Source organism: Ammospiza caudacuta, chromosome 8 (assembly GCF_027887145.1).
Source record: "Ammospiza caudacuta isolate bAmmCau1 chromosome 8, bAmmCau1.pri, whole genome shotgun sequence".
In the NCBI taxonomy this organism is placed as follows: Eukaryota; Metazoa; Chordata; class Aves; order Passeriformes; family Passerellidae; genus Ammospiza; species Ammospiza caudacuta.
Window position 1 is genome coordinate 17,301,587 of NC_080600.1, and position 27,407 is coordinate 17,328,993.

A 27,407-nucleotide genomic window follows, 5' to 3' on the forward strand; every position below is an offset into this window, starting at 1 on the left:
TTTGTTGTCATAGCTCTCTGAGGTTTTGTAGAATGTGTGCCAGGAGAACACCATAAAGTCATTCTGACTTAAAAGTAAGGCTTCATACCTTTCTTAATCTTACAACTCCCTGTTTTCTTCCTTAATGCTTTCTTGCAGACAGAGAACGAGAACGCCAGAGAGTATCTGTGGAATCAAGCCCAAAGACTGTGAATGGAGTAGAACAGCACGAGCCCCTTCAGTCACCAGTTCAACTCCAGTGTAACTTAGGCAGGCCAAAGTCAAAATCTTCCTCAGTTAAATCACCCAGTGTGTCAACCCAACCTGAAACAAAGACAGATGATTCAGTCAAAAAAAGAGGTAAATTTGGTTTCTGGTTCATGTGTTCTGAGGTCAAAACCAGCTGAGGCCTCCAGGAAAAAACCTCTGAATTCACAAAAGTTAAAAAGAGACGTGTTGGAAAGTACAAGAAGAATTATTTAAAAAATGAATTAATTTATGCTCTATTTAACATATTAAACTGAATAATTTGAATTAATAATGCCGTTCTAATATTTATTTGATTTGGGGGATGCATTTCAGGAAACATGTTTAGAAACTGAAGAGCACTAGGGAGGGACTATGAAAAAGTTGGATTTATGGACTTGAGTAGAATACCCACTTCATTCTAGTCTGGGCAAATAATATGTAGAACTATTCCTGGTGCCTCATTCAGAAAAACTAAAACCAACTTTCTGACTACTGTGCAATTTTTGTTTTCTATTTTAGGGCCAAACATTGAAAAGTCTGTAAAAGACTTGCAGCGTTGCACTGTTTCTCTAACCAGATATCGTGTGATGATCAAAGAGGAAGTGGATAATTCAGTCAAGAAGATCAAAGCTGCTTTTGCAGAATTACACAGCTGGTAGGTAAATCAGCTGCAGGGATCCATCAGCTCCACTTAGAAAAGGAACTAATTGAGTGACTGGTATTAGTGGGGAGGGGTCACTTACACCCTCTTTGTTTGCAGCATTTGGTTTCATAAAAAAAAACCCATGGTGCCATTTAAGTAATGACACTCCTCACCAACCAGGAAGTAATATATGCATATATTGTGTACATACATAAAGTTCTTTGAAAAAAACTTGAATTTTTTTTTTACTCCTTAATTATCCATCTTGACCTAATTATTTTGTATCAGATTCAGTGGCAACATATATGAGCAAATGAAAGCTGTTCTAAATATCCTGTCTGGGATTTTCTGAAGTCTCTTTTACCTTCTTTAAATCTCTTCTTTCTGTACTGCATCTTTGATCTTACTTCCTTTGGCAGACAGTCCTTTACTGTCTCTTCATGTCCCATCATCTTTGCTTCTTATCCTACCATTGTTCTCTTAACTTTCCCTCATAGTTCCTTCTAAGTTTCCCATCCATCATTTAATTTCCAATTTGCATCTCTAATTCATTCTTTTTCCTCATTTTTTATGTCTTTTATCTAAAAAAAATAAATTATAATAATTTATTGTAATTTTGATTACTGCTGATCTTTAGCATGTATACCTACACCCTTTGAAAACTTATAACAGAAATAATTGCTGTAGTAGCAAGTTGCATATTTGATATATTCTTGTCATAGAAAAATATTTCCTGCTTTGAGTTTCACTCAGCCTTGGTTAAGCACAGATGTCATATAAAACCTATGTATTAGACAGTGTGGGAAGAAAAAGAAGAAATCATGTTAAAATGTACAACACTTAAATACAAATCAGAGAAGAGTAAAAAACCTCTCCCCTTTAATTCAATCTCAGTATTTGTCAGCATTTTCATGAGCATATCTTATAAAAGAGCAGTAGTATTGGCAGAAGTTTGTTAACATTGGACTTCACTGGTGTATTCATTGTCTTCAAAAATGCATCTAAAGTAACTTCAGGGCCATTGGGGCTCCCCTTCTCTATGGGCAGAAAATCCAGGTGCTGCTGAGCTGATTTTGGGGAAGATTCTGGTTCACTGAGCCCCCAGTGTACTTTATAGCAGGGAGAGCTGTGTTTCTGTTTCTCCAGTGAATGTGAGCTGTGATCACCCGTTGTACTAATCTCAGAAATGTCAGGATTGTTCTGGAGCCATTACAGTGATTTTTGCTGATGAACTTGCAAGTAGTAACAAGATTGTTGGGATAGAAAAATTGAGTGGAGTTCATCAGCTCCTTGCACCTTTTTTTGGTCATTCTCAGAGGGGACCTTTTCTCTGAGAAAACTGTAGTTGGATCTCATTTGCTGAGTAGTTCACACTCACTTTTTAATTTTTGGTAGGAGTGTTAAAAATATCTTATGTCACATGTCTCACCTTGGCTGCTGGCAGTCACAGGCAATTCAGTCTTTAAGCAATTGTCACTCTGATCACAGAACAGACTTAGAATTCTGTCATGATCTAAAAGTGCAAGAAGATAGTAAGTTCAGAACTGAAATTCTTCATTTTTCATGTATTCATATTTTAGTTTGAAAAGCAGTAAAACGTATTGCCTAATACTGAAATACCCCAAAAGAGTTTGTAAATGCAAGTACTTAAAATTATTAAAATAGCCTGGAAAACTTTTCAATAGGCTTAATTTTATTTTGCCTCCTACCAGCTTCAGTGCCTAAATTATTGAAGTGGAGTCTGCTGGAAGCTCTAGAATCTAACAGATCTGTGGTCTGAATATTTGTGCCTCAGCATAACATTGCAGTGAGGATAGTACAATGTCAGGAGATGTTTATGGAAATCTCAGTACTGGCTGTGTTGATTTTGGCAGCTCATAAGTCTAACATTTAGCTTTTTCTTCAAATTAATGAAGTAGATTTTTTGTTTAAATAGTGAACTGCCTGACTTAACACCTTCTTTGCTAAAATTAAAGAGTTTTCTGATATTTCTTATGATCTTGTGGCCTAAACTTTGAGGAAGATGGGCACAGCTGTTTTAATGGCTTGTTTCCAAAAACTCCCTGACAACGGCTGTAGATTTAGTGGATTTGGGTAGAAATCACCTGAACCAGTGATACATACAGCTTCAGACCTCATACAAGGATCACACTGTATTCCTGATCTGCAGGGTTTAGTGTGTGTTTTTTACATGGGAGTTTCCTTGCTCCATAATTGAGCAAAACATCCCCAGTGCTAGCAGGAGAGTAAGGTTTTAAGTGATCATATTTATTGCTCTCCTTTGGCGTGGACTTTCACTGTGACACAGTCAACATGTCATGAGAAAAATTAAAGAATTCAGCTAAACTGTGTCTCCCAGAATCCTATGGAATAACCAAAGCAAGGGCATGATGTCACGTCTCCATTGTGATCGTGATTCCAAAGGTTTTTCCAAGTTTCTCTCCCAGTTCCTGCTGAAGTGTGGGCTGCTTGAGATGGACAGCAGATACAGCAGCCACCAAGTGCTGCCTGTGTACAGAACTGCCAGGAACACTGGAATGAGCTCAGTACTGTAACCCCTTTCTGTTACACACAGCTGGCACCACCTAAGGGGTTTCAGTGAAGCTAAATGAAGTCAGAAGCTTTTATCTTGCATTGCAGCTGAATGCTGAAACACATACTAATTTGTCTCTTTTGGGTTTATTTTTCTTCCTTTGATAACAGTATATAAGATATACTTATATAATATGCTTTTGTGTCCTTTTTTGCTGTCAAGGTCAAAATCAAAACTGCATTGCGAGAGTAAGTGATATTTTTGACTTTCTGATAATCTGTTTTGTTTTTTTAAATCTTTCCTTATATTAATAGTCACAGACAGAATGAAGAATGCAAAGATAATATCATGTATCTTCCTCCTACTTTCAGACAGTAAATGAAACCATTATTATGGAGTTAAATGAATAGCACATGTGGCCTAAGATGTCCTGAAAGCTTCAGCAGACACATTCACAAGAACTTCTCCTTTTAACAGCAGAAACTATTGAGTGATAGCTGCCAGTGAAAATCTGTGTTTCTCTCTGGCGGATTTTTCACAGCTTGAGCTAGCCAATAGGGAAGTTACTGCTGAACATGTAATATGCTGCTGTTTAAAAAGTCACCTATCTGGCAAGATAGTGCCACAATCTGAAAACCACTGCTAGGAGCAGATGTGCCGTGAACTCCTGTAAAAGCCTGGGGGAAAATGTAATGCTTACTTCAGTTCTGACTTTGTAGTAAAATGGGGCAAATAACGATCCCAGAAAGATGTTTATTTTAAAACTTTGCATTGGGCTCACTTCCTCTTTCTAAAGAACCTCACTGAAGTTTCTGGTAACTGCAGTAATTCCCTGTGTGCTCAGAAGAAGTGATAACAGCTTGCATTTATTGAGTTCTTTTCATGCAGAAGACTCTATAGCATTTTACAAGCCATGGGCTGGACCAGGCAGGGCACTTAGCCCCGCAAGAGGTCTTTTGCAGTCTCTTGTGGATTGTGCTCCTGCTGTGATCCAGCACTCTGGTCACCCCTGCTCTTGCTGGGCTTTCTGTGGCATTGCTTTCCCAAGGTTGTGAGAGCACTTGGCAAAGTGAGCTGAAGGACAGTGTTCCTCAGGCTCACATGGGCCTGAAAGTTAGGAGAGAAATCTTCTTGATAATAGCTCTTGATCCAGTATTTGTCCTCGTTGCAATTAGCTTTGCTGTATGGTTTTCAGGAACACCTTGGTGTCAGTGAGAACATGAGGTGCTTCCCTTACTACTTTGATATAAAATATATCAGAGTGTAGCCGTGTCCCTCATGGTAGTGTAGAGCACAGAAAAGAAGGCTACCAAATAGTCCTTAACTTGCAGGGGAAGGTTAAAAAAGCTAAATGAACTCTCCTCTCAGAAGAGTGCACTTAAGACATTTTTTGCCAAGCTTAAAACCTGCATGCATTAACTGTGTTCTCACTTTTCCACCAAGGGACTGAATAACCATCTTGGGGATAAAAGGACAGCCCCAGGAAATCTAAGTGAAATGTGTAGAGCACAAAAGGAGCCACAGTTCCCCATAACACCTCTTGCCAGAAAATAATTTTCACATATTGGGCATTCATACAGTCATATGGAAAACTAAAAGGGAACATCTGCTACTTGCCCATATGGTCTGCTGCCAGCCACAAATGGTCTATAGAAAACAGTAAGAACCAGGTTTAATTGTGCTGCATGCAGAACTGAACCACATAAATACAAGCTTCTCTTCTCTTTTGTATATATTGATATGTCCAGTGCTGTGTAGAGAGCATGAAAATCAACACAACTGAGTTTTTGGACTGAAGAAAAAGTAGTTGAAAGCTTTAATACAGGCTAGATAAAGAAATGATTCTGACATAGTGCTGGAAAAATGGAGTTTGGCAATACTGACAGTTTAAAAATAAAATAGATTCAGGGTAACAATTAGAAAACATGTGCTGTGTGTTTGGGGAAAATTAAGAAGTTTTCATATTGTTTTCTAACTTAAAGCAGAGGAGTGGTTGAATGGGGGAAGAAGTAATCTAAAAGAACAGAATTATCACTGTACTTACATAGTTGTGTCTGTACTGACTCAGTGTGGGGTAGGGAGCAGTGGTGCCAGTGCTGTTGCAGAACAGTGAGAACACTGTTGCCCCTTTCTGATACCCCTACTTGGCAAACTGTAAAGATAATGGTTTTGTGTCACCCCTAGCCCAGAATCAGTGGCACCCGATGAGAGCTGCCTGTTTGTGCTGTGGTTGTTTGGAGATGGGCAGATGGCTGGAAAGGCCAGGACTGGTATTGCTTTACTCTGAACAGAGTTCTGTGCTGTTTTTCTCTCCATTTCCAGGCAAGTCTTCTGAGGTTTCTGTCTGTCTGACAGCCAGCCTTTGGTAGTCCTTTTGCTTCTTAAGTCCAGGTCAGACCCTCTTGCAGTTTGTTGTGATGTTTGTTCACCCATCAGTCACATAATCCAGTCCTTAACCTTGTCAGCACAGAGAACATAAAAATAATCTCCTTGTGTTCCGGTTTCCTTGGCCCCGCTGGGTTTTCAGGTACTTCCAAAGATAAGTGCTTTGACCAAGGCCCTGCTGCCTGGGTGGTCTGGGAGAACTTGATCCAACAGCTCTGGCCCCAGGCTGGGTACCTGCCTGGAGAGCTGCAGCACTGGGAGAGGAGCTTGTGTTGGCACTCTTCTCACGACCTCCAGCAGCCTGGGATCACCCTTGCTGTGCATTAGTGGAGAGAACAGACAGAGTTCTTGGAGCTGGGGGGAGTTATGTTTCAATGAGATACCTTCTGACCCCTTTGTCTTTTACAATTACTTACTTCATCACGGTGTTTTTTAACAAGTTTGTGAAGCTGGATGAAAGAGGTGAGCTTCAAAGGTGGATTACATTGTTTCTTAGCTGTTGTCTCTATTTCATGGTCTGTGTCTGCCCTCTTCCCTCCCAGTCATTCATAGGCATGTTTGTCATCCTCAGTAAAACAGCACACACAAGTTTTCAGGCTGTGAGGTACACTCTTGATTTTGTACATGTCATTTTGTACGTGTAATAGGTGACTGTCTCCTTTCTGATCTCACAGTTGTCAGACTAATGAGAAATCTGGCTTACTAAACACAAAAAGAGAATAATTATCTTGAAAAATTTCAACTGACATTACACCAAAAAGCCAGACCTTCCTTTTAGGCAACTTTCCAATGTGTTTTTGAGAAAGTGACTTTTCTGTAGCAGGAGCTCAACAACTGTCTTCTCCTTGCTGAAGTGTGTTTAGGCTAAAATATTTAACCAGTAAGGTATTCAGATACCTCAGGAATCAGGTCAGAACTGAAACTCAAATCAGAAATAAATACTTTACAAGTTTGTGTAAAAATGTGTGGGATGCTAACAAGCCACGGTGCAACTCATACTAAAACTCCCAAATTGTGAGATGATGCCTTCATTTCTAAATAACTAAAATTCAGAAATGTTCTTTCAGGAAAAGGTTTTCCATGTCAGTTTTTAGCCTAAAAAGGCTTTTGTGATGAGGCAATAATTTTCTAATTGTTTGTAAAAAGATCTAAAAAGAAAATTACAAATAGGCCTTTAATTATGGTGCATTTACCAGATCACACTGTGCTGGCTGGCTGCTAGGGAGAACAGGGTTAGCGAAGGTAGATAAAAAATTACACAGAATGAACTTGAATTACTAAAAGCCTTTGGGCATTTTCAGTTCTACTAGATTGTGCTCTGTAGAGGGAAGAATTTCAGTGAAATTGATTTATGCTGTCTTTTGTTTATATTCTTATTGTCAGACTGTACTAGTGATCAGAATGAAAATTCACGTAATCTGGTTTGCTGTGCAATCATTGTGCATATGCTGATATGGTAATCACCTTCAAGCAGTGTGAACATTTAAATAATATTGAGCTAATACTGGAAGAATATAATCTACTGAAACATTGCAAAATATGTAATGTACCAGCTTTTCCTACAAGGTATTTTCTACAATAGATATCTCCTATTACTATAAAGAAAACTAGAAGTATCATTTCTCCAATTACAAAATAGCATGGCTAGTCAGTAATCCTGTAACACTTATAATCACCTAGTACAGGTAATTGGGCTTTATATTTACATTCTCATCACATCATTCTAGCTCTTTGTGCCAGAAGTTTGACAGGGACAGTTCTAGTTTTTGGATTGACGTGCAGAATTCTTTTGTGAAATACACAATTGGATTAGAGATTCTTATCAGTTGTCTTTTCACACTGCCTGTGGGTCAAATATGTTCATGCTAGAAGGGAAATATGTGAAATAAAAAAAGCATAATACTTAAAAGAGAGCTTATCAGGACCATCTCATGAATTTGCATGTAACCTCAGCTCAAATACCTCAGAGACAGTAACAGTGCTAACATCCCTCAAACTTGCTTGGGCTTGTCAGCAGCTTGTCAATCAGCACAGCTTCAAGGAGCTACTGGGGTCTGTTCCAAGGCGTTGACAGAGCAACATCACTGGAGTATGTTGTATTTTTGTTGATGCATAAACTGTCAGGCTCAAACAGTGTCTCACTAATCTAACTCCCTTCCTTGTGAAAAAAGGGTTCACATTGTACCTCAGTATTCAGCAGCTCTCCAGCTGAACCAGCCCCCAGAGGATGCCCAGGAAAAATGTCTCTTCCCCCTTCTGGATGAAGAGCCCTGCTGCAGTTATTCCAGATGCCAGAGCTGACACTGTGTTCCTCAGTCTCCAGAAGAGCAGTCATTCTCAAACTGGTCACAAAGCTGGTTCAGGGGGAGTAAAGCTTATTAAACATCCCAAGGAGAAAATGGGCATTTTGAGGGGTTTTAGAGGGTTATGAAAGGACTCATTTGAATTATGCTGAAGAGTAATCTCTATGCCATGCACCTCTGACTTACCTTTGAGAGCTGTGTCAGCATTTCTGCCTCCATGTCAGCTTGGCCTTTTTATTTCCCCATCTCTTCAGGCGCAATAGGTTTGTCATAATGCCTAGAAGAGGCAGAAGGAAAGAGAAGATTCTGGTCATCTGGAAACCTTATGATTCTCATCAGTAAAGCTATAAATTAGCCAGTCTGGCAATCTGAAGCAGCTTTTCTTAATAGGCACTAATAACTTTAATCATTTTAGTGGAATTTGGAGGTATTGCAGCTGACTGAAAATATCTTTTCTTTAGCACTGTGCAAACACTAGATTTCATGCTGTAAACTAGAGGAAGATTATTTTGTTTCACTAATGTCAGAACAAATTCAGAATTCTGAGTACAAAACTGTGAAATGAGGCAGCTGTCAGCATGGTTTGCCCCTATCATTGCTGTGCCAGCAGCTCATTGTAGTTTGGCATTTGCAGCTCTTTTGCCATTGTACACTAGTGTGAACCCTGCCAGCCTCTGTAAGGCCAAGGCATGAGTACTGTTCATTTGACCAGGAATAGGGCACTTCTGTTTTTGCCTTCAAAATCCATTCAGCAGAATGATTCCTAGAGAGCTGCTGTCTCTCCTGCTGCATCTCATAGCTCTACAGCACACGCTCTGGCTGTGTCTCATTTGCATGCCCTCTGTGTTAAGCCTCTGCTTTGCCCTCAACAAAATTGTCTCCTTCCACTTCAAGATTTCACCTGGATATGAAACTCAAAAGTGCTAAATCCTGTACTCCAAACTGCAGATACTCACCTGTGGTGAACAGTGGTATGGTGCTGATCCTGAAAACTTGAGGGGTAAGAAATGGAAGAATCAGTCCTTTCAGGAGACAGGTGTGGTGAAAGGAGCAGAAAAGGAGGAGATAGTAATGTTACTCTTGTCTTTCTATATCGTCCTAGAGTCATAGAGATAAGGCTCACTTGATTCAGATCTGTCTTGAATCTCATTGGTGAAGGGAGGAATTGAGTCCCAGTGTTTGGTCTACTGCAGCAGGGGACTGATGATTAGGGCATGGATTCAGGTACATTCAAAGTAAGAAGTGGTTCTGAGTTGTGTGTTTGTCACCAGAGTCTCAAATAGTATGTGGAAATATGTTCAGGTGTTGATATTGATATTCAGGGTAAGGAGAAGGCATGGCTTCAGCCATGCCGTTCAGATTTTTAGTGCTCAGAGTAATCAGAAAAAATTGACAGGATTATGAACTCTTCAGAACATCAGCTAAAATAGTATGTTCATGATTTTAATCCCAGTTCCAAACAGCTATAGAAAACCCAAGAGAAACAACATAACTGGAGAGGAAGGAATTAGCAGAATCTTTTTTCCCTTAGGTGTCTTTAGATCTGAAATGCATTCTGTTTCTTGCTTTGCTAGAGCTCAAATCTGATCATACCTGATTGTGCAGAAAGTTCCTGTAGCAGTCAGTATCCAGTTCTCCCCAGCACACCAATGGCTGCAGGCTGTGCACTGGAGTGTACCAACTTGATACAACATTTTAGTGCCAAATGACACTAGGAAGCATTAAAAGAAAATGCTTTCCTGGGAGGTATTGCTGTGCTGAGCTTCAAGCAGGTCTCAATAATGCTTTTGCTGTGGTCTAACCACAGTCACTGTGTTAAAGCTGAGTACAATATTTATGCCAGAAAATGCATTAAAAATATTTGAACTCCTGAGGAGCTGTTCAGTTTGACTGTCGGACCTTCATATGAAAACAGTGTGGGATACTAGCAGGAATGAGAGACAAGATGTGATCCATTGATTTTTTCCACACTCTTCTTGTCCTTTCTCTTTCTATATGTTAGCATTAAGATTTCTCTTTGTATTTGTCATTTGTCTTTTTCTTTTTCCCCCAGGCCAGGGTTTTTTTCCAGTTTTCTGTCTGTTGTTTTCATTTGTTTATAACTTTGATAAATTCTTGTTGGAGGCGGTATTGCTCTGTTTTGCATTTTCTGTTGCTGGTTGGCCTACGACATTTCTAAAGAAACATTAACTTTCCCCATATATGACACATGGCAGTTTATGGTTTCCAAGCTGAGAAATGTGGTTGTATGCTTCCAGATGAAAATTAATGTTCCTTTCCTTTAGCCAAGAGAGAGAGCATGTCCTCTGCTGATGTAAATTAGTACAGCTGCATTGTCTTCAGGGAAGGAAAACCTTTTCAAGATCTGTCTGTTAAAGAAACTTAGTTTCCATCGACAGAAGCACCAAACGGTTTCTCTGTTGTATTATTCTTTAATTTTTTCCAGTTTTAGTTTTTAACTAGAAAGGAAGTACTCAGGTGGTTGTTCTTTAAATTTATCAGTCCTGTCCTCTACTGCTACATACAAACACTTTCCTAAAATGTTTGTCAGAGATCAAAATGAGACATTAGGAGTGGAAAATTGTCTAGGAACAGGTAAGATTTAACTATAAAATACGATAAATAGAGGAACTGCTATGGCCTTGTTTTCATTCTAGTATTAAAAGTGGTTTTATTTGGCATCAGAATAAAAAGTTAGGGGCCACGAGTTTACTAAGGATCTGTTGTTGGAGTGCAGAGAGGACAGTCCTGGAAAGAGCTGCACTAAAACACTCTTCTGATAAGCTCTGCTGTTGTGACCTTGTTCCTTGAGTGTTTTCCAGACAAACGTTTGTTTCTATAACCTGTGTAGTGCACTAGGGAGACACTTCAATAACAGAGACAGAAAAAGTAAAAATCTTTAATTTTTTTTTAATTTAAGAGAAAGTAGTAAAGATAACTAGATTCTCTTTGGGGAGGATAGAAATAGGTAACTTACAAGACTCTTTCAGCCACCTGCTGTGAAAGTCAAGGAAGTTTTTTAAACCATGTAGTTACAAAAGCTAATTGAAAATAGATTAATTCTGAGAAGCTATGACTGTTTAGATTAGCAAGCTGGAGTCATCACCTGCTTATTTGGCATTCAAGCTTAATGCTTGTGCCTGGAGAGTATTGAGTGCCAACTGGAACAATCGTGTCCTTCCATTGTCACTACCTCTTAACTGATTTGCTCTACCGTAAAAAAACCCTGCTGTTTTATTTCCTCTGGTGGATAGGTCACACTAAATTGATCTGGCAGGCTAAACCAATCATTTTAGTCTTGTTTCTGTGTATGAAACAAAAAAAAAATGTGTTACACTGAGTTTGTGTTGTCTGGCTGCAACTTTGCCATCAGCCAACCTCTTCTGTCCCTGTTGTTGGCTACTGGGAGGCAGTGTAAAGGTTTCCTCCTCTCCAGGGGGCATGGTAGACTGGGAAAACTCAAGGACAGAAGACTGCAGAGCTTCTGTTGCAAACCTCCTGTGTGAGGTTGTTTGGAAGATTTCAAGGAAGGATGAATGGCACTTGAACATGTTGTAGCTGGTGAATGTTTGGTTGTCAGCTGTGTGTTTGCCATGTGTTCCCCACACTGCCTGCTCACCAGTCTTTCCCTGCTTTAGTTAAGCACCTGTGAAAATTTCTCTAAGTTTCTGTCTCTCTTTACGGCCCACTGAACTCTGCAGGGTCTTCCTGTTCTTGCTAAAGATGTTCTAGACAAATGTTTTGGTTTTAAGTTTTCTATACCGTCTTCCTTCAGTAGAAGCCTGTTCACATGTAGCTCAGTGTCTTCACTGGGTCCAGAAACTAATGTCTAATGTCTGATTTTACTAACAGGGTTGAGAGCCCCACTCTTCCCTTGAGTACGTGCCTAGATCCACTCCTGCTGTCTGACCTACTTTTTGCAATTTCCCCCTCAGCTGCTTGAATTTACTCACTTATGCAAACACAAACACTAACATTGGTGGTTTTATTAAATGTGAGCTTAACTTTAAGAATAACCTAGTGAGAGGAAAACAGAATGGCACACCAAAGCACTGTCCCCTGGAGGGCATTCTGCAGAAACATTATTCCCCTGGACAATGTCACTGTGTTCATAATGGAACCAACTTAGCACATGTCCTGTGTTCTCTCAGCAGACCTACCTGATCAGTTGCACTCTGACAGCTTATAGGCACTGTCAGGGATTGCACACCAGGCATTTTTAAAAGGAGAGGGACACAATTCCTTTAGGAAGGCCAGGTAAAAGTGGAAAAACTCCTTCCCAGTCCTGGAGGGAATAGGGGGCAAGGAAGCTGACTTCTATTATGGAAATAGTTCAGTGCTTGTTTACATCATAAACCACTTTCTTGTTTACCCTGACATATTTTGCAAAAATATCTCTAAGGAAGAAAAGGAACTCATTCCAGCCATCTTTAATTTTGATTCATGCTTAGTTTTATGCTGACACCTAAGCTGTATTAATCTGGGTAGTAGCAATGGTCTATCTGGCTTAATTAGGAAACAGACTGTTTAGTCATTTGAGGATTGCTGTGCTGAATGAGACTGATTTCCACATCTGTGCAGATATGTGGGAAGGCCAGTGAGATGTTTGTGTAAAGCAGCACTCCCTCGTTATCACTAATTTTTTGTAGCTGGCTTGCCTAGGTATTTCTTCAGCTTCAATTTTTTTAAGTCTTACTCATTTCAAAACTGCCCATTATTAATGCCTGAAGTCTGTATAGTTATAGCTTTTGATTTTGATGGAGTTCTAGCATGAATTAAATAATTATTTTTTTTCTTTTTTTTTTTCTTTTTTAGCATCGTAGACAAAGAAGTGTCATTAATGGCAGAAATTGATAAAGTTAAAGAAGAAGCCAGTAAGTAAAAAAAGAAAATACACAGGGAAATTTTGGAATACTGTTGAAACAGTTGTTTTGTTTGGCAGAAAATAACATTATCCATTAATTTGGTTAGCAGCATTCCATCATCTTTCACTCTATATGTGTAGTCAAATACGGCTTTGATGTGCTAGGGTAGTTTCTATGAGGATTGTGCATCAAAATGTCAGTATTATGAAATTAAGGTAAACCAAAAGGTGATAAAGAGTTAGATTTAAATTAGTCCTTCTGCTTACATATCAGAGCTTTTTGACCACTCTTTTTTTTTCTCTCATTTCTGTGGCTATTCAATTACTTTATTTCCATTTATCAATCACTTTATGCTTGCTTATATTACCTACATAGATTAGAATACTGGAATTAGGGAGTAGGTTATTGTGCTGCCTTGCATAGCTTTAAGGGATAGTGATCAAACTTATAAATTAGAACTTTTTTTAAAAATCAAAAAACAGATCTTTACTGCAGTCTGTTTTCTTAATAATCTGTGGGAGTCAATCTGATTCCAGGCTTTTATGTTGTCTTTGGTTTTTGCATTTTTATGTATATATTTTCTGGTAGCAGAGGAGGGGAAGCAAGATGAGCCTTGCATTAGGATGCCACAATGTCTGTCTCAGGGTCCATCCAAGATACAATGTTTGTATTTACCTCCAGAAAATACAGGAGGACGTGGTTCAGTAGAGAATGCTAAGCAAGAAATTGAAGAGTAACCAAAGCTTTATTAGAATGATACTTTTCCTGGCAGATGAAAATGTCCTCCATAGGAATGCATACAATCCTTTTATTGATTTGTGAATTTAAGGTCCTTCCAAGCAGGGTCACAAATACATTTAACATTCTTGAATGCTTCATCTGCATTTAGAACTCACTTAGTTTACAGAAGTATAACAATTGAAATTTGTTGAAAAAAAATGCTCTAAATTCTCTGTTGCTGTCCAAGTCTCTTGCAGCTGTATATGTGCAGAAACTAGAAGGTACAAAGTTACAATGGCAGAGATTTGCAAAGGTCGTTGTTTTAATTTTATTTGCTAATTTTCTGGGAAGAAGTTGAAAGAGATGTGAATTTGAAGCTTTGTGTTGTTCTGGGAAGGACTTGTGGAGGAATATATATCTGCAGTTTTTGGTTACCTTTGGTTACCAGATACCAGGTAGCCATAATCAGCTACAGAACATGCACTCATTCCCAGGAACACCAATGGCAGCATTCCCACTGATCAGCAGACACAGTTTTAAGCCCTAACTGCACAAACAAATCCACATTTTGGAAATCACTGTCCATGGCTGACAGTTTTATTGGGCCCCTTCATTAATCTTGTCCAGTTATGAGAATTTTTGTAGAAAGTAAAGCTAATTCCTACCTACAAGCACACAGAGTGCTGCATTTGCACGTGGTGTGTTCTGTGTCCATTTCCCTGCGAGCTCCACACACAGCAGCTGATGGCCCAGTACCTGCATCCAGCAGTGTGGTTTCTGCTGCCTCTCAAGGCTGCTCTAGGCTGTAAAGTGCCTTCAGAAACTTAGGCAAAAAGTTGTTACAGGACTGTAACATGCTCTTTGCTGCACTCAAGGACTGTTTTACAGTGGGTGATCTTATTCTTGCTGTAAACACTAGGAAAAATCCAAATATGGTAATTTCAGGGTTTTTTTAAAACATGGGTATTTGGCTGGCATCTCATGGAAATGAATGCCAGTATGAGATGAGATCATATGGTCTGGGTAGTCACTTTAGCAAAGAGAGGATATTGATCTTGGTGAGGAACAGTATTAGCATTACCTAGAATAAGCAGTAAAGCAGAACTATTGGACAAGGTAAGCACCTGGTGAACTGTTCATTTAATGTGGTAAAATTTTCCCACTCTTGTAGACCATGTTGTAAAAAAATGAAATAGAAAAGATCAGCTGGAAAGATAGCAGCAGTACTTAGCATAAGTAATAATGTAGGCACAGATTTACCAGCAGGGCTAAAGGAGCTGTAGCCACCCTCTGCCTTCCCTGCCACATGTGACACACACTCCTCTACAGTTGCACAGTTTGTTTGCTCTCACATACTGTACAGGTGCAGCTGTGTCTCCCTGTGCCTGCTGGACCATGTTGTACTCCGTGAAACATTGGAACAGGTTTCCCAGAGGAGAGGAGATCCTCATCCCTGGAAGCATTCAAGGTCAAGCTCTGAGCAACCCCATCTATTGAAGATGTCCCTGCTAATTGCAAGGGGTTGGACTAGAGACCTTTAAAGGTCACTTCTGGCCCAAACTATTGACTTTACAGTGCTTTCAAAAGAAGGTGTTATCTGATTAAACAAATTATAATGGGTTGAGAAACAAACTGTCCACGAAATATCATTATTTCTCACCTTTAAAAACTGCATTAGAAAGTATAGGCTAGTTACATGACTTGTCAAGTGTGCTGTGGAAATTTGTGGACAAAATAAGGCAAAGAAGCTAAAATTTCTACTGCTATAATGGAGTCTGTGTCCTTAGGATAATTTACATTAAGTACCTGACTGTATGTGTAAGTTCAAGACAAAAGACTATGATTCTTACTGTTTTACATTTAGATCATGTTTCCTCTCTCCCATAAGTACTGATCCCATCATCCAATTAATCACTTGTTGCTTTTTCTCTGAGTCACCATTTTGGTAATAGTTCATATATTTCCACCAAAACTATAATGTCATATTATCTTGTGTACAACTAGACCATTGCTTCATGGTTTATGATTCATCTTTCCCTATAAGAATATAACTACTCACCTCTTGCTTACACAGAATATACAAGAAAGGCAGTAATGAATATTTAGTATTTTTTTCATAAAGACTGTTTGCCTTCAATGCTGCTTTGCTGTTGAAATGGCTAATACATATATTCCATATGCGAAAGCAAAATTGTGATGCCAATGACTTTAACATAAACTGTATATGAACAGGTTTATTTCAGAGGAAGTGAAATTCCCCTCTGTAAATCAAATACAGCCTGTCTTCAGAAACAGGCTGGTGACTCAATGTAATGCTTCTTTCAATGTCTCTGGAAGGCTCCCTGTTTTTATGCTTCAAAATAAAGCACTAGAAAACTCAAAACAACACGTCTTTGCCCCTGTTCATCTGAATGTTAGAGGATAGTTTTAACTTTGATTTTCTGACAGCTATCCCATTTTCAGATCTTCTTCAAAATCAGGCAGTTCAGTGTAGTCACCTTAATCTGTGCAAGTATCATATTGGAAGTCCAGTTGAAGTCAATGGTCTACGTATTTGTCTCACATGGGACGTACCATCTTAAGGCCCAAAGACTAATAAATTACAGAGCAGTTTACCTTCCTAGCATTAATGACTGACTGTTGGTATTTGGCAGTGGAAATCCTGACTGCTCGGCAGAAGAAAGCAGAGGAGCTGAAGAGACTGGCAGACCTAGCCAGTCAGATGGCTGAAGCACAACTCTCTGAACTCAGGGCTGAAATTAAGGTCAGGCATTCACTTCTGCTTGGGTATTTTAGCCACTTGCAGAAATGCCAAGGAAGAGTTGTCACATTAACATGCCCAGGCTGTTTATTCCTGCTATTGGATGAGGGGTAAATAGCTTTCCATAGGGAAAGTGTAGCTTCTTAAAGCCTTGTAACACCTCTGAGCAGTGTGCAGATGCTATCAGAGAAGTGTAAGCTATCCCCTCCTAAGTGTAGCAGTGGGGAGTTTTGTTGTTTGTGTATCATTTAGACTCAGCAAGGAAACCTGATAGCGTCAGTAATCAAACATACATTCTCTGCTGAAAGTTCCACTTCCCAGGTGTGGGAGTGATCCACCCATCACTGGGCTGGGAGATGTAATTTGGTGAGGATGGGAAAATACTTGGTTCTGCACAGAGATCTTGTGAACAGGGCAGGGTCAAGAATTTATTGACCCTTAAGGTGAACTTAAGTATTGATTGGTTCTTTTACCATCCATACAGTCTTTTGCTCAGAATGTGAATCACTGTTAACATGTCTGTTTTTGCAGCACTTTGTGAGTGAGCGGAAATATGATGAAGAGCTGGGCAGGTCTGCCCGATTTTCCTGTGATACAGAGCAGCTGAAGACCCAGATTCAGCTCTGTGGAGAAAGTAAGTGCTGATGATCCCTCTGACTGAGTTTCTCAGAGTATATTTGTTCAGCAGAGCTGACAGCACATGTGCTGCCAGTGTGTGAGTGTGCAGCAAGCCCAGTATGAGTGGTGTCTCTGGATGCAGCAGGACTGCTGAACCCACACAAGTCAGCAGTTTGCAACATGTTAGACTCACTGTGCCTGGGCTGCACACTCCATCTGCAGGTGCACAGTGCTATCTTTGTCAGAGATTTCCAGGTATTAGTCAGATCAGTTGGAGTTTTCAATCTAAACAGGATCCCAATTCTAGGGAATAAACTAATTCAGTAATTTATAAATAAATAGTAAATTGGAAGCTTCTCTGTGTGAGCATAATGTAATAAGACCAATTCAGATCTCTCCTGCTAAGAAGTAACTCCCCAGCTTTTTAACAGTATTCACTGGGTTTTTCAGGAGCCATCTAGAGTCCCAAATCATAGAATCATTAAGGTTGGACTGATCCCACCTTGCTACAACCTCCTTTTAGGTACTTGTAGAGAGCAGTGAGGTCTCCCCTCAGCCTCTTTTTCTCCAAGCTTCTCTTTATAAATCATCTGCCCTTCTGCTTGGAAATTCAGGTTCACATTTTTTCCTTCAAGTACCATGTCCCTGTTGCAAAATAGGAGCCTATTTCTTGTCTCTGTCATGCTTTTTTCCCCCTAAAACAAAGTAAATTATATAAGGCTTTGCCCAGTACATTACCATGTCCTTTGTTATTCCATTCAGGAGAAAACTGATAAAACAATACTGAACAAGTGCATCTTGGTAGAAGGAAAATAATGAATGTTTTCAAGTAGTTCCTGAAAGTAGAAAACAGAGAAAGTACTACACAGTCTGCCAATACAAGCTTCTGACTGCACAGCTAAAGAACTGACTGCTTGGAGGCATAACCAGTTTAACTCATTAGACCGTAAGAATTGCTTTTGCAGAACACTTTGAAGTTCCATCTAACCCCACATCCTGTCTCTCAGTGAAACCAACCCAGGATGTTTCACAGGAAGACATAAACTTCCCAGTAATGCATCTAATTGTTTACAGTCACCTCATAGATCCTAATAGCCTGAAGCATAAGAGATTGAAAATTCCATAAAGATTATCCTGACTAATAATACCACAGCTGCTATTGATACAACCATAGACTATTTTTTAAAACTCACTGAACTACTTTCCTAAATAACTTGCAGCTGCAGTTAATTCTGCAAGTTAATTATTTATACCTCATTTCAGTAAAGCATTACATAAGCATAGTTTGATGCAAGCCTGTTTAAATCAGGTCAGTGAAGTCAGAAAAGCAGCTATTATCAGGGGAGCAGCGTCATCCTAGAAATGACTGATAGTGCACTGAGTGTCTGAAGAACTTTGCTCATACCTGCCCTCAGTGACTTTAGATGAGCAATTTGTGATGATTGGTGTCTTTGACGAGAGCTTTTCAGTACAAAAGACGTTTCTCTTAGCATCTTCTCTCAGTGAGACCCATACCCTGTTAGGACCTGCAAATACCCCTCAAACAAGAGATTATACAAAGACTGTAGCTGAGAACAGCCACTCTTAAGGACTTTAACAAAAGCAATAACCAAACCTACAGAACTTGTGCAAAGGAAGGAATGATCTAGCATGAAGAGATCATAGACAGCATATACTCAAAATGAAGGACAGGAAGAAACAAAAATAATTGGATTGACATATATCAGAACACCTAGTATCCTTTCCTTGTACATCTTTTTTGTTAAAAATAGATTTTTATGACGAGCATCTGGATTTTTATATGGGCTTCCATGTGCAGCAGTCTGTTTTAGATGAGAGAGAATTAATAGAATTCAGGGGTGGTTGGCCTCACTGAACTCAGGAGAGAAAATTCAGTTCAATGTGCAGATCATTGCATTATTTTTCTGAAGAGGACACCTAGTGGGAGAAGTAGCAGTTGGTGTAAGTGAATAAGATCCTCAGAAAACCTAACAGATGATGCCTAGTTACTAAAATGATTCCTCATCTTATTTCTCTGTACTAGAAGTGAAAAAATAGAAATGCCTCTTAGATAAAAACAACAGGTGTCTCTCTGGAGTGAGCCTCAAATTTGTCATCTGTACCAGAAAGAAACTGAAAAATTCCATAATCAGAAAAATCAGGAGAGCAAATTAAGATCAAGAACTTCATTAGCCTTAGAATCCTCTTCAAGACTGCTTGGGGGCCATTTCACAAAGGCAGCTTGAAGAAATGCAGAGAGGAATCAAGGATATTTTGGGCACATTTCATATCCAAACATGACAGTGCTTAGTAAATTAGGCAATCTCAAAAAACTGAGAAGTAGAGATTAGAAATATACTGAGATGCTCAGTAGTGGTTCCTGATGGTGCAGACTGCTGTTGTCTGCATAAAGTGAGTTAGTGCATTGCATTCAGTTCCAGTTTTTTTATAGATACCCATGATACAGAAGAATCTTTTTTACCCATTTCTTATAGAGAGGAATAAGTCAAGTTCTCTTGGATGGCAAAAGCCTGGCCTTCTGCCAGGCTTCTCCAGTTTTAGTGCAGTGCCACCACATTGGCTCTTTTATCTCCAGAAATGCTTTGCAATGAGGCAGACTTATAGTTGTAGAACACTATAGCCTGACTCCAGCCAAGTTACTTCAATAGTTAGCTTAAGTTAGCTTACTTCATTACTCAAAGTGAGACTGAAAGAGTGCCTCCAAAATTAACTGTAAGCAGGGTAAGAATACAGCCTTCTGTTTAGATGGTGATCATTTAACTGATAACACATAATCCCCTTTTTTTACAGTTTCTCACCCAAAGAACAACTATTCCTCAAGAACACCATGTAGTTTACTGCTGTCTTCAGTGACCTCACATGCAACAACTGGCAAGCAAAATACACACAACCGAAAGTCCTCTAGTAATGCCAAGAACTCTGATAATAAAACAGCCAGCAGTAAAGTACAAAGTCATCCTTCTTCCAATCCTACAGAATCTTCCTCTCAAGGAGTCCCAACAAATAAGCAGGTAACATGTCAAATCAGCTATGAACTGAACTAAATTACTCCAAAACTTTCAGAAAAATACAGCATTGAAAGTTGTTAATACAAAATCAAATAGAGGTTGGTGGTCTATATTTAATTAATAATTTTGAAGATAGTAAGCATATATTTTCCAGCTTCATTTTCAAGTCAGTGTGAACATACAAAGTAGAAATAGCATATGAGTAAAGACAAGACAGCTGTCTGTTTAGAAGTATCTAGTGGCAGTAATAGAGTGAAAAAGAAAACCCCTCCATTTTAGCTAAGTGGTATGGAGGAGAAACATGTAGTCCTTGACAAATTATTACATACACTTTGAAAGCAGAATCTTTGCTTAAATGCCAGGCTTAAAAGCATATTATTTCAGAAGCTCTATAATACAGGTTATAGTGTTCTGCTATATTAGTAGTATTATTTTATAAATATAGGATTCATATATGAATTATATTTTGTTGTAATAGTTCTTAGGTAAAGCTGCTGCTAAAGTTGGTCTGAACTTTGTCCTAGTAGGGATTTTAGGCTCAAGCAAATGCTTGGAGAGAAATGTAAGACAGTGCATAATGTCAGAGCATGTATGGAATCACCTGTCCTGTCAGGCATGCAAATAAGAGTAATTCAGCCACTTCCCACTAAGAATCAAAGCATCCTCTGAGCAAAAATATCACAATGGACGTGTCTTCCAGAATGAGGATTCTTCACTTGACTTCAGTGTACATGTGACATGTCTGTTCTTCCTGTAGTCATACTGCAGTACTTGTACAATGCTTTACTAGGAAAGCAATAGTCATTATTTTGGAAAAAGTCAGTTTTAAGTTCTTCAGTACTTCTTAACTGCTCAGAGAATCCCAGAGTATCCCGAGTCCCACTCCTGGCCCTGCACAAGACACCCCAAGAATCCCACCATGTGCCTCAGAGCATTGTCCAACCACTTCTTGAGCTCTGTCAGGGTTGATGCTGTAACCCCTTTCCTAGAGAGCCTGTTCCAGTGCACAGCCATCCTTTGGGTAAAGAACTTCTCCCTGATACACAACCTAAACCTCCCCTTACCCAGCTTCAGGCCATTCTCTCTGGTCCTGTCACTGGTCACTATGGAGCAGAGATCAGTGCCTGCCCCTCCTCTTCCCCTCACAGGAAGTTGTGACTGCAGTGAGGTCTCCTCCAGGCTGAGCAGACCAAGTGACCTCAGCCACTCCTCACACGGCTTCTCCTCAAGGCCCTTCACCACCTTCCTGACTCTCCTTTGGACACTCTCTAATAGTTTCATGTCTTTCCTATATCATGGCACCCAGAACTGCCCCCAGCACTTGAGATGAGGCTGCCCCAGTGCAGAGCAGAGCAGGACAATCCCCTCCCTTGCCCAGCTGGAGATGCTGTGCCTGGTGACCCCCAGGACACACTTGGCTCTCCTGGCTGCCAAGGCATTTCTGCTTCATATTTAACTTCTCTTGACCAGAACCTGCAGATCCCTTTTCTCAACAACTGCTGTTGAGATGTCTAGAATTTCATCCCCTCTTCTGTATTCTCTTGAATCATGGCAGATTTTAATTTGGCATCAGTGATGAACCTGCCATCTGTATCTCCAGGCTACTCAGATGTAGTAGGGTACTCATAGTTCTGGTTATAGATATTATAAAGAGACTCTGGTAACAACTAAAACTTTTTTGTGTTTTCCCTCTTCTGTTCCTTCCTAACAGTAACACTGTTAATTTTGACTGCAGTGTTTCTTGGCTTGTTGGAAGGATTCAGACAACCTAACAGTTATCTGATTTCTTTCTGGGTAGAATGGGCCTTCTAGCCAGAGACGGAGATTCAACTCACAGCACCAAAACATGCGGCTCAATGGATCTCATAAGTCACAAGGTGCCAGTAATGAGGCAGATCAAAATACCAAGAGTGGTTCCAGGCCTGAACACAGAAGACAGCAGCATAACAGCTTTCGATCTAAAAATAAAGGAGCTCTGAAAAATCAAGAGCAGTCTACAACTGCAAGGACCACAGAGAATGCGACGCATTCGGAGAAGTCCCGACGGAAGCACCACACACCGGACACCGCAGAGCACAGGCCTTTCCAAGGCAGCGCTGGCAGGGCGTCACAATGCAATTTGTGTCCTGCAAGGTTGGAGGTCTCTGCTGATGCCACTGTTCTTTCAGTGCCAGCTGTGACTTTGGTGGCTTAAAATGTCACAGTGATGGCAGGCAGAGAAATTCAATCTCTTCATTTTAGTTTGTTGCTCAGAAAGCTTGTGGGTGAAGAAAATAAGTCAGAACATAGTCTTTTAAATCTTTTGCTGCTTAAAACTTGTTGGTATCTTTATTACTACTAATTATCAAAATTAAATCATACTTTCAAGGCTTTCCCCAATATGTTCGCATTTATTTTGTCATGACTGTACGGAATCTTACCAAAGCAGCATTTACTTCTTAGAAAAATGAAATCTAGATTGGAAAGATAAATTGGTAATTAAATTCATAATAGCAAAAACATGTTGTAGATATGTGGTTATACCAGTCAACCTTATTATTTCATAGAACAGCCTGTGTTAGAAGGATCCCAGGAAGTCTGTATGCTATGGTCTGCAGTGAAATCAAATAATCTTGTAGAATTTTTCAGCAAATCTCTATACACTTCTTTCTGTGCGTGTATACATGTACATGCATGCACACTGTATACACACAGAGTATTGTTCTATACAAGAAGAGTTGAAAAAGCAGTTCATTTGATTTTAGCTTATTATTCCATAATCTGAGATCTTTAAATTCAAGTATAAATTGTATTAAATGTATTACATATTGGTATTTTTCATGGACAAACTATTTTTATGAGGCTGAGGAAATATGCTCATTTAAGTTTGGAATGTATATAGTAATGGCTATTCAGATGCACAGCCCTGTTCTCCATCCGTATCAGCCACTTTTCTATGACTAGTTGGATTTATTTTTTGCATATGAAAAGTTGCAGGTCTTCTAGACTTGAATTCAAATTATTTTTCTATATTTTTGCTGTAGGAACCATCTGTCCATAACAAGAGCTATGACTAATAAATTACTTAGTCTTTATGTTCTGATTCTGTATTTCAGAAAACCTGTTTCTTCCAAATAATTAAAATCTTCTTTCTAAAATACTCTGGTGTTTGCTGCTTTGCAGTTCCTAACCTGTGCTCTTACTCAAATTGTATTTGCGTAGTGGAAGTGGTATCAATGGGAGGCTTTCAGCTGAGTTTGGACTGGACTAAGGCTTTTGCTTCCAGCTTGATTCTAATGCCACAGCCTTGCCTTGCCATGAGAACCACCTCCATGCTGAGCACATTTTACAGGAAGTTACTATTTAACATTGTAAGGTGTCAGAATCCAAAGCTGGCGTCAAGGGACCTGTTGGCCTAAGTGTCAGAATCAGAAAGGTGTTAAAGGTCAGTAAGAGCAGGAGGACACTTAAGAAGCTTTAAAAGTCTACACCTAGGTGATTGTTCACTATTGCTTTTTACAATTTCCTCTGCCTAATTTCTGTTCTCTGACTCTACACTTCCGTAGTATTGACTGGGTTATTCCCTTCTAGGGCCTTTGAAAAATAATTTCCAAGGGAAGAGTGAAGTGCATTCCCATATTTTTATTTTTCTTTATATGCATATACAGTGTCCCACATGTGAATATTGGTAAAACCTGATTTTAAAAGGCCAGTAACTCATTGTCATCTGCAAGAGTGGTGAAAGAAAAATAAACATGTTGGTAGACATTGGCTTTCTTAGCCCTGCAAGCACCGCTATTATCCTAGTTAATTACCTATCACACTTTTAAGCTGAATGTTTTGGAGTAGATGGAACTGAAATTCCAGAATCTCTGTTGTGCATACCCATCAGATAGGTAGCTTTTCAAAATGTATCTGCTGCATCAGAGTTTTTAATTATTTACAGTTTATCTACCATTTCACTGTAACCTCACTCTAAGAGATTTAATTATAAATTTTATGCAGATATTACACAGGAACTTCTTATCTATATCTAAGCTGTGAAATGTGTCTCTTCTTGTAATCCCTCCTAAAAAAAGAAAATCTAACTTACCTGTGATAACATTTATTCCTTCCTTATAGCTTCTACATTTGATTTTTGCATTATTGAAAGTTACTTTATTCCTTAAGTCAGTTTCTCACAAGTGATCTTCTGCAGATAAATAAATAAAATCTGTAACATAAGTCATAACTCAGCACAACAGGACCATCTTGTGCTCTTCAGTACCAGCCAAGCTTTGATGTACTGGAGGCTCAGTACAGACAGATCCAGGACTAACAGGTGAGAGATGGCATTTCTCTTTTCTCTGATGATATAGAGACATCTTTTTTGTTAAAGAGCTCTGTGTGGGTTTGGTAAGGCTGTAGAGAGGGCTGCTTGTGGGCATGCTGCAGTTTTAGCACACCAAGTTTTGTCTAGTGTCTGCACTGGTTTGGGAAGGTTATTCCAATGCACATTTTAACCATATTTTGTGACTGCACTCTGGAACTGTGTCAGACTCTTCATCTTTCATTTCATGGGTTTCTGTATACTTGGAATTATATCTGCCCATTAGTTACAAGTAGCCAAAAGCTCTTGGGCTCATCTTCAACAAAACTGGTTTTATGTTCTCATTGCAGAGACAACTACCTGCAATTCTCCTTTTAAGGGACTTGTTGAGGGGCAGTAAAGGAGTTTATGGCAGGACAAGGCTTCCCTTCCAGGCCAGTCCTCTTTTATATAAAAAGTCCCCTCAATTAGCAAAGCAAATACAGCTGTTTGGCCTCACTCAAACACAAACATGGAATTCCCACTGCACTTAGTGCTCTTCCAGAAATGGAAACACATCTTAAGGAGGCAGTATTTTAAAGCAGGTTGAATCTATTTATCTTTTGTGTAAGATTAAATTCAGTGTAAGGACAGAACCCAGCAAAATAAAGATCTACATACACAGCTGGAAAACTGAAAAGTGAAGGTAACTTAATGCAGTCAAGCTCTTTGGAAAACTTACATTAGTTCACCATGTTTGGGAAAAAAGAAAAGATAAAAAACCCTGCACTTAATGTGCTTGAAAATGTCTCCTTTAAAGAAAACCTAATTATTCTGGAATTGGAATAACTTGCTGAACACTTCTTTTTTAACATGATCTCTGCTGTAGGGATTTATAATTTCACAAAGATTTAAAGTAAACCATTGTCACACCACTTGGCAGTGCATCTAGTTCCAGTCACCATGAAAGTTAATGCTATCCATCTATCATAAAATGCTTCAATATCACTCTTAGCAGTTAATCAAAAGTGATCAAGATTCTGTGATATAAAAAACATGCTGGAAGTGCCTACTTAGATAAGTTTAAAGGCCATGTTAGCGCCTCATCCCATTGAAAATAAACAAAATCAAGTCCTTCTTTCTTTACCTTCTTCACCACAGCCACTTTCTCATTTCATCTACTGAAATTCAAGGGGGTTGGTTTTTATTTATTTAACCACAAGCTAGTATGTCCACGACAAAGAGAAGACTCATTAATGCTGCTGTAATGCAAATGGCACAAATGTTACTTGAAAAATACTGTACTACCAAAATAATTAAGTAAACACTGAGGTAGTACAAACTCAAAGTCCTGTAGGAATGTTCTCAATGCTTTTTCTTGTATGCCTTTTATTACTTAAATTATATTCTCTGATTTCACGTTTATAGAAGCTTTCTAAATTCAAAAGTTGAAAGAAATCAGCTTTAGACAGCCTTGTAAAAATATTTTAAGGTGCATGGTAAAGTGCTCAGATATTTAATAAATAGTGAAGTAGAAATCACACAGAAGTATTAAAAACTGCTTTTCAGTCAGATTATTATGAAAAATAAATTTCACAAATTTAGTCTCAAATGATCAAAGAATACTAGAGTATATGATGTTAGTATCCTTCAATAATTTCTGCTTTGTCCTTTGTTCAGTGAAACTTTTTTTGTTGAGATAGGAAGAGCCTTGGGATTGTTGATCTTCAGGTTTATTTTTAAAGAAAAAACACCAGCTTAAATAATCTAAAGGTCAGCTGGTCTTCCATATACACACCAATAGCAGAAAATTATAGTGCTCTATACCTTTATAGTCACTACTGTTTATGGCAAAATGTCTCATGTTAATACAGAAAAATTTGGGGCTTTTTACTTGTGCAAATTATGTTTCAAGTCCTTATGGTTGGAAGCAAAACCTGAAAATGTGATGGCTTTAATGTTCTAGCAAATAAAATATTTAAAGAACCCTTCTGTAATTCTAATAGTCTCAGGAATTTTAAGAACTTGCTTTTTGGCAATGTTCTTAAAGACAGCTGTATTTACTGTGCTGGAGAAGCAAAAGTAGTCATAAAACCAGCAAAAAAAACCCGGCACCCAACTCTTTGCAAGCATACAAAACAAAGCCAAGTTTTGTTCACTGATTTAAACAGCTAAAAGGGCTCTTGAACATCAACAATCCAAACTTGCCTTTCCTCTGCTGATAGAAACATACAGCAGCTCTTTGTTTCAGTATCATTACTCAACATTTGCCCTGCTACAAGAATGTCTGCTCCAGCCTGCACGAGGGGAAGGAGGGAGGCTTTTTCTTTAAACCACGGCACTTTGACCTCAACTTCTGTGCTTTGCTGCACACAAGTTGAGGTCGTGCCCTCCTGATCTGAAAGGACCTGCAGAAGGACATGGAAGGCCAGGTGTAACGCAGACCCTGCAGCCCCAGAAGAGCCATCCCCTAGCAGTGTGACACAAAATGCCGCAGCTGCACCAGCCTCGCCCCAGTGGCAGATCACAGCACAGTATTGTGTGTGTGTAAATGGGTGTCTCTCCAGAGAGAGCAGCCTTGTTACTCACACGGCACACTTCTTCCCTTCCCCACCTGTGCTCTCACTGTACAAGCACAGGTGATCCCTTGCAGTGCTAGTAAGAGCAAAAATGGTGATTTACCCTCACCAGAAGTGCCAGTAAGTGCATTCAACTTCTGGTGCTCTCTGCAGCATGCATATGTTGTACATTTGTGGCAAACTTCTATCTAAAAAAAGCTACTTACTTTTCTTCCCTTTCTTCCCCCTTACCCCCTTTAAAGGTACAAACTGAGGTTCACTGTAGTTAAAATTGATAAAGAGGTTTTCTTTTATGCTGTGCAAGTACTCACAGTACAGCACAACAAAATACAAATAGGAGTTACTGGAATGTTAAGCTGATGTGCTTGAGTGATTTTTTAATCTGTTTTTCTTCCTCCCTAACCAACATCTAAAAATATCTAGAAATAAAGCAGAAAACACATTTCAGTGCTCTTAAAACAATTTCTTCCTGTGCT

At 39.2% G+C, this 27,407-nt stretch overlaps 1 protein-coding gene across 5 annotated transcripts in view; it reads left to right on the forward strand.

Moving 5' to 3' along the window:
• Positions 1-24,176, forward strand: part of SPATS2L (spermatogenesis associated serine rich 2 like) — a 125,865-nt gene extending 101,689 nt beyond the window's left edge. For all 5 annotated transcript variants that reach the window (XM_058809268.1, XM_058809270.1, XM_058809269.1 and 2 more), the window contains exons 7-13: positions 139-339; positions 748-883; positions 12,908-12,966; positions 16,332-16,441; positions 16,970-17,072; positions 19,868-20,088; positions 21,884-24,176. In XM_058809268.1, the coding sequence (XP_058665251.1) occupies positions 139-339; positions 748-883; positions 12,908-12,966; positions 16,332-16,441; positions 16,970-17,072; positions 19,868-20,088; positions 21,884-22,279 (1,226 nt within the window). In that variant the 3' untranslated portion in view covers positions 22,280-24,176. The remainder of the gene's footprint in view (positions 1-138; positions 340-747; positions 884-12,907; positions 12,967-16,331; positions 16,442-16,969; positions 17,073-19,867; positions 20,089-21,883) is intronic.
• The last annotated feature ends 3,231 nt before the right edge of the window (positions 24,177-27,407 follow it).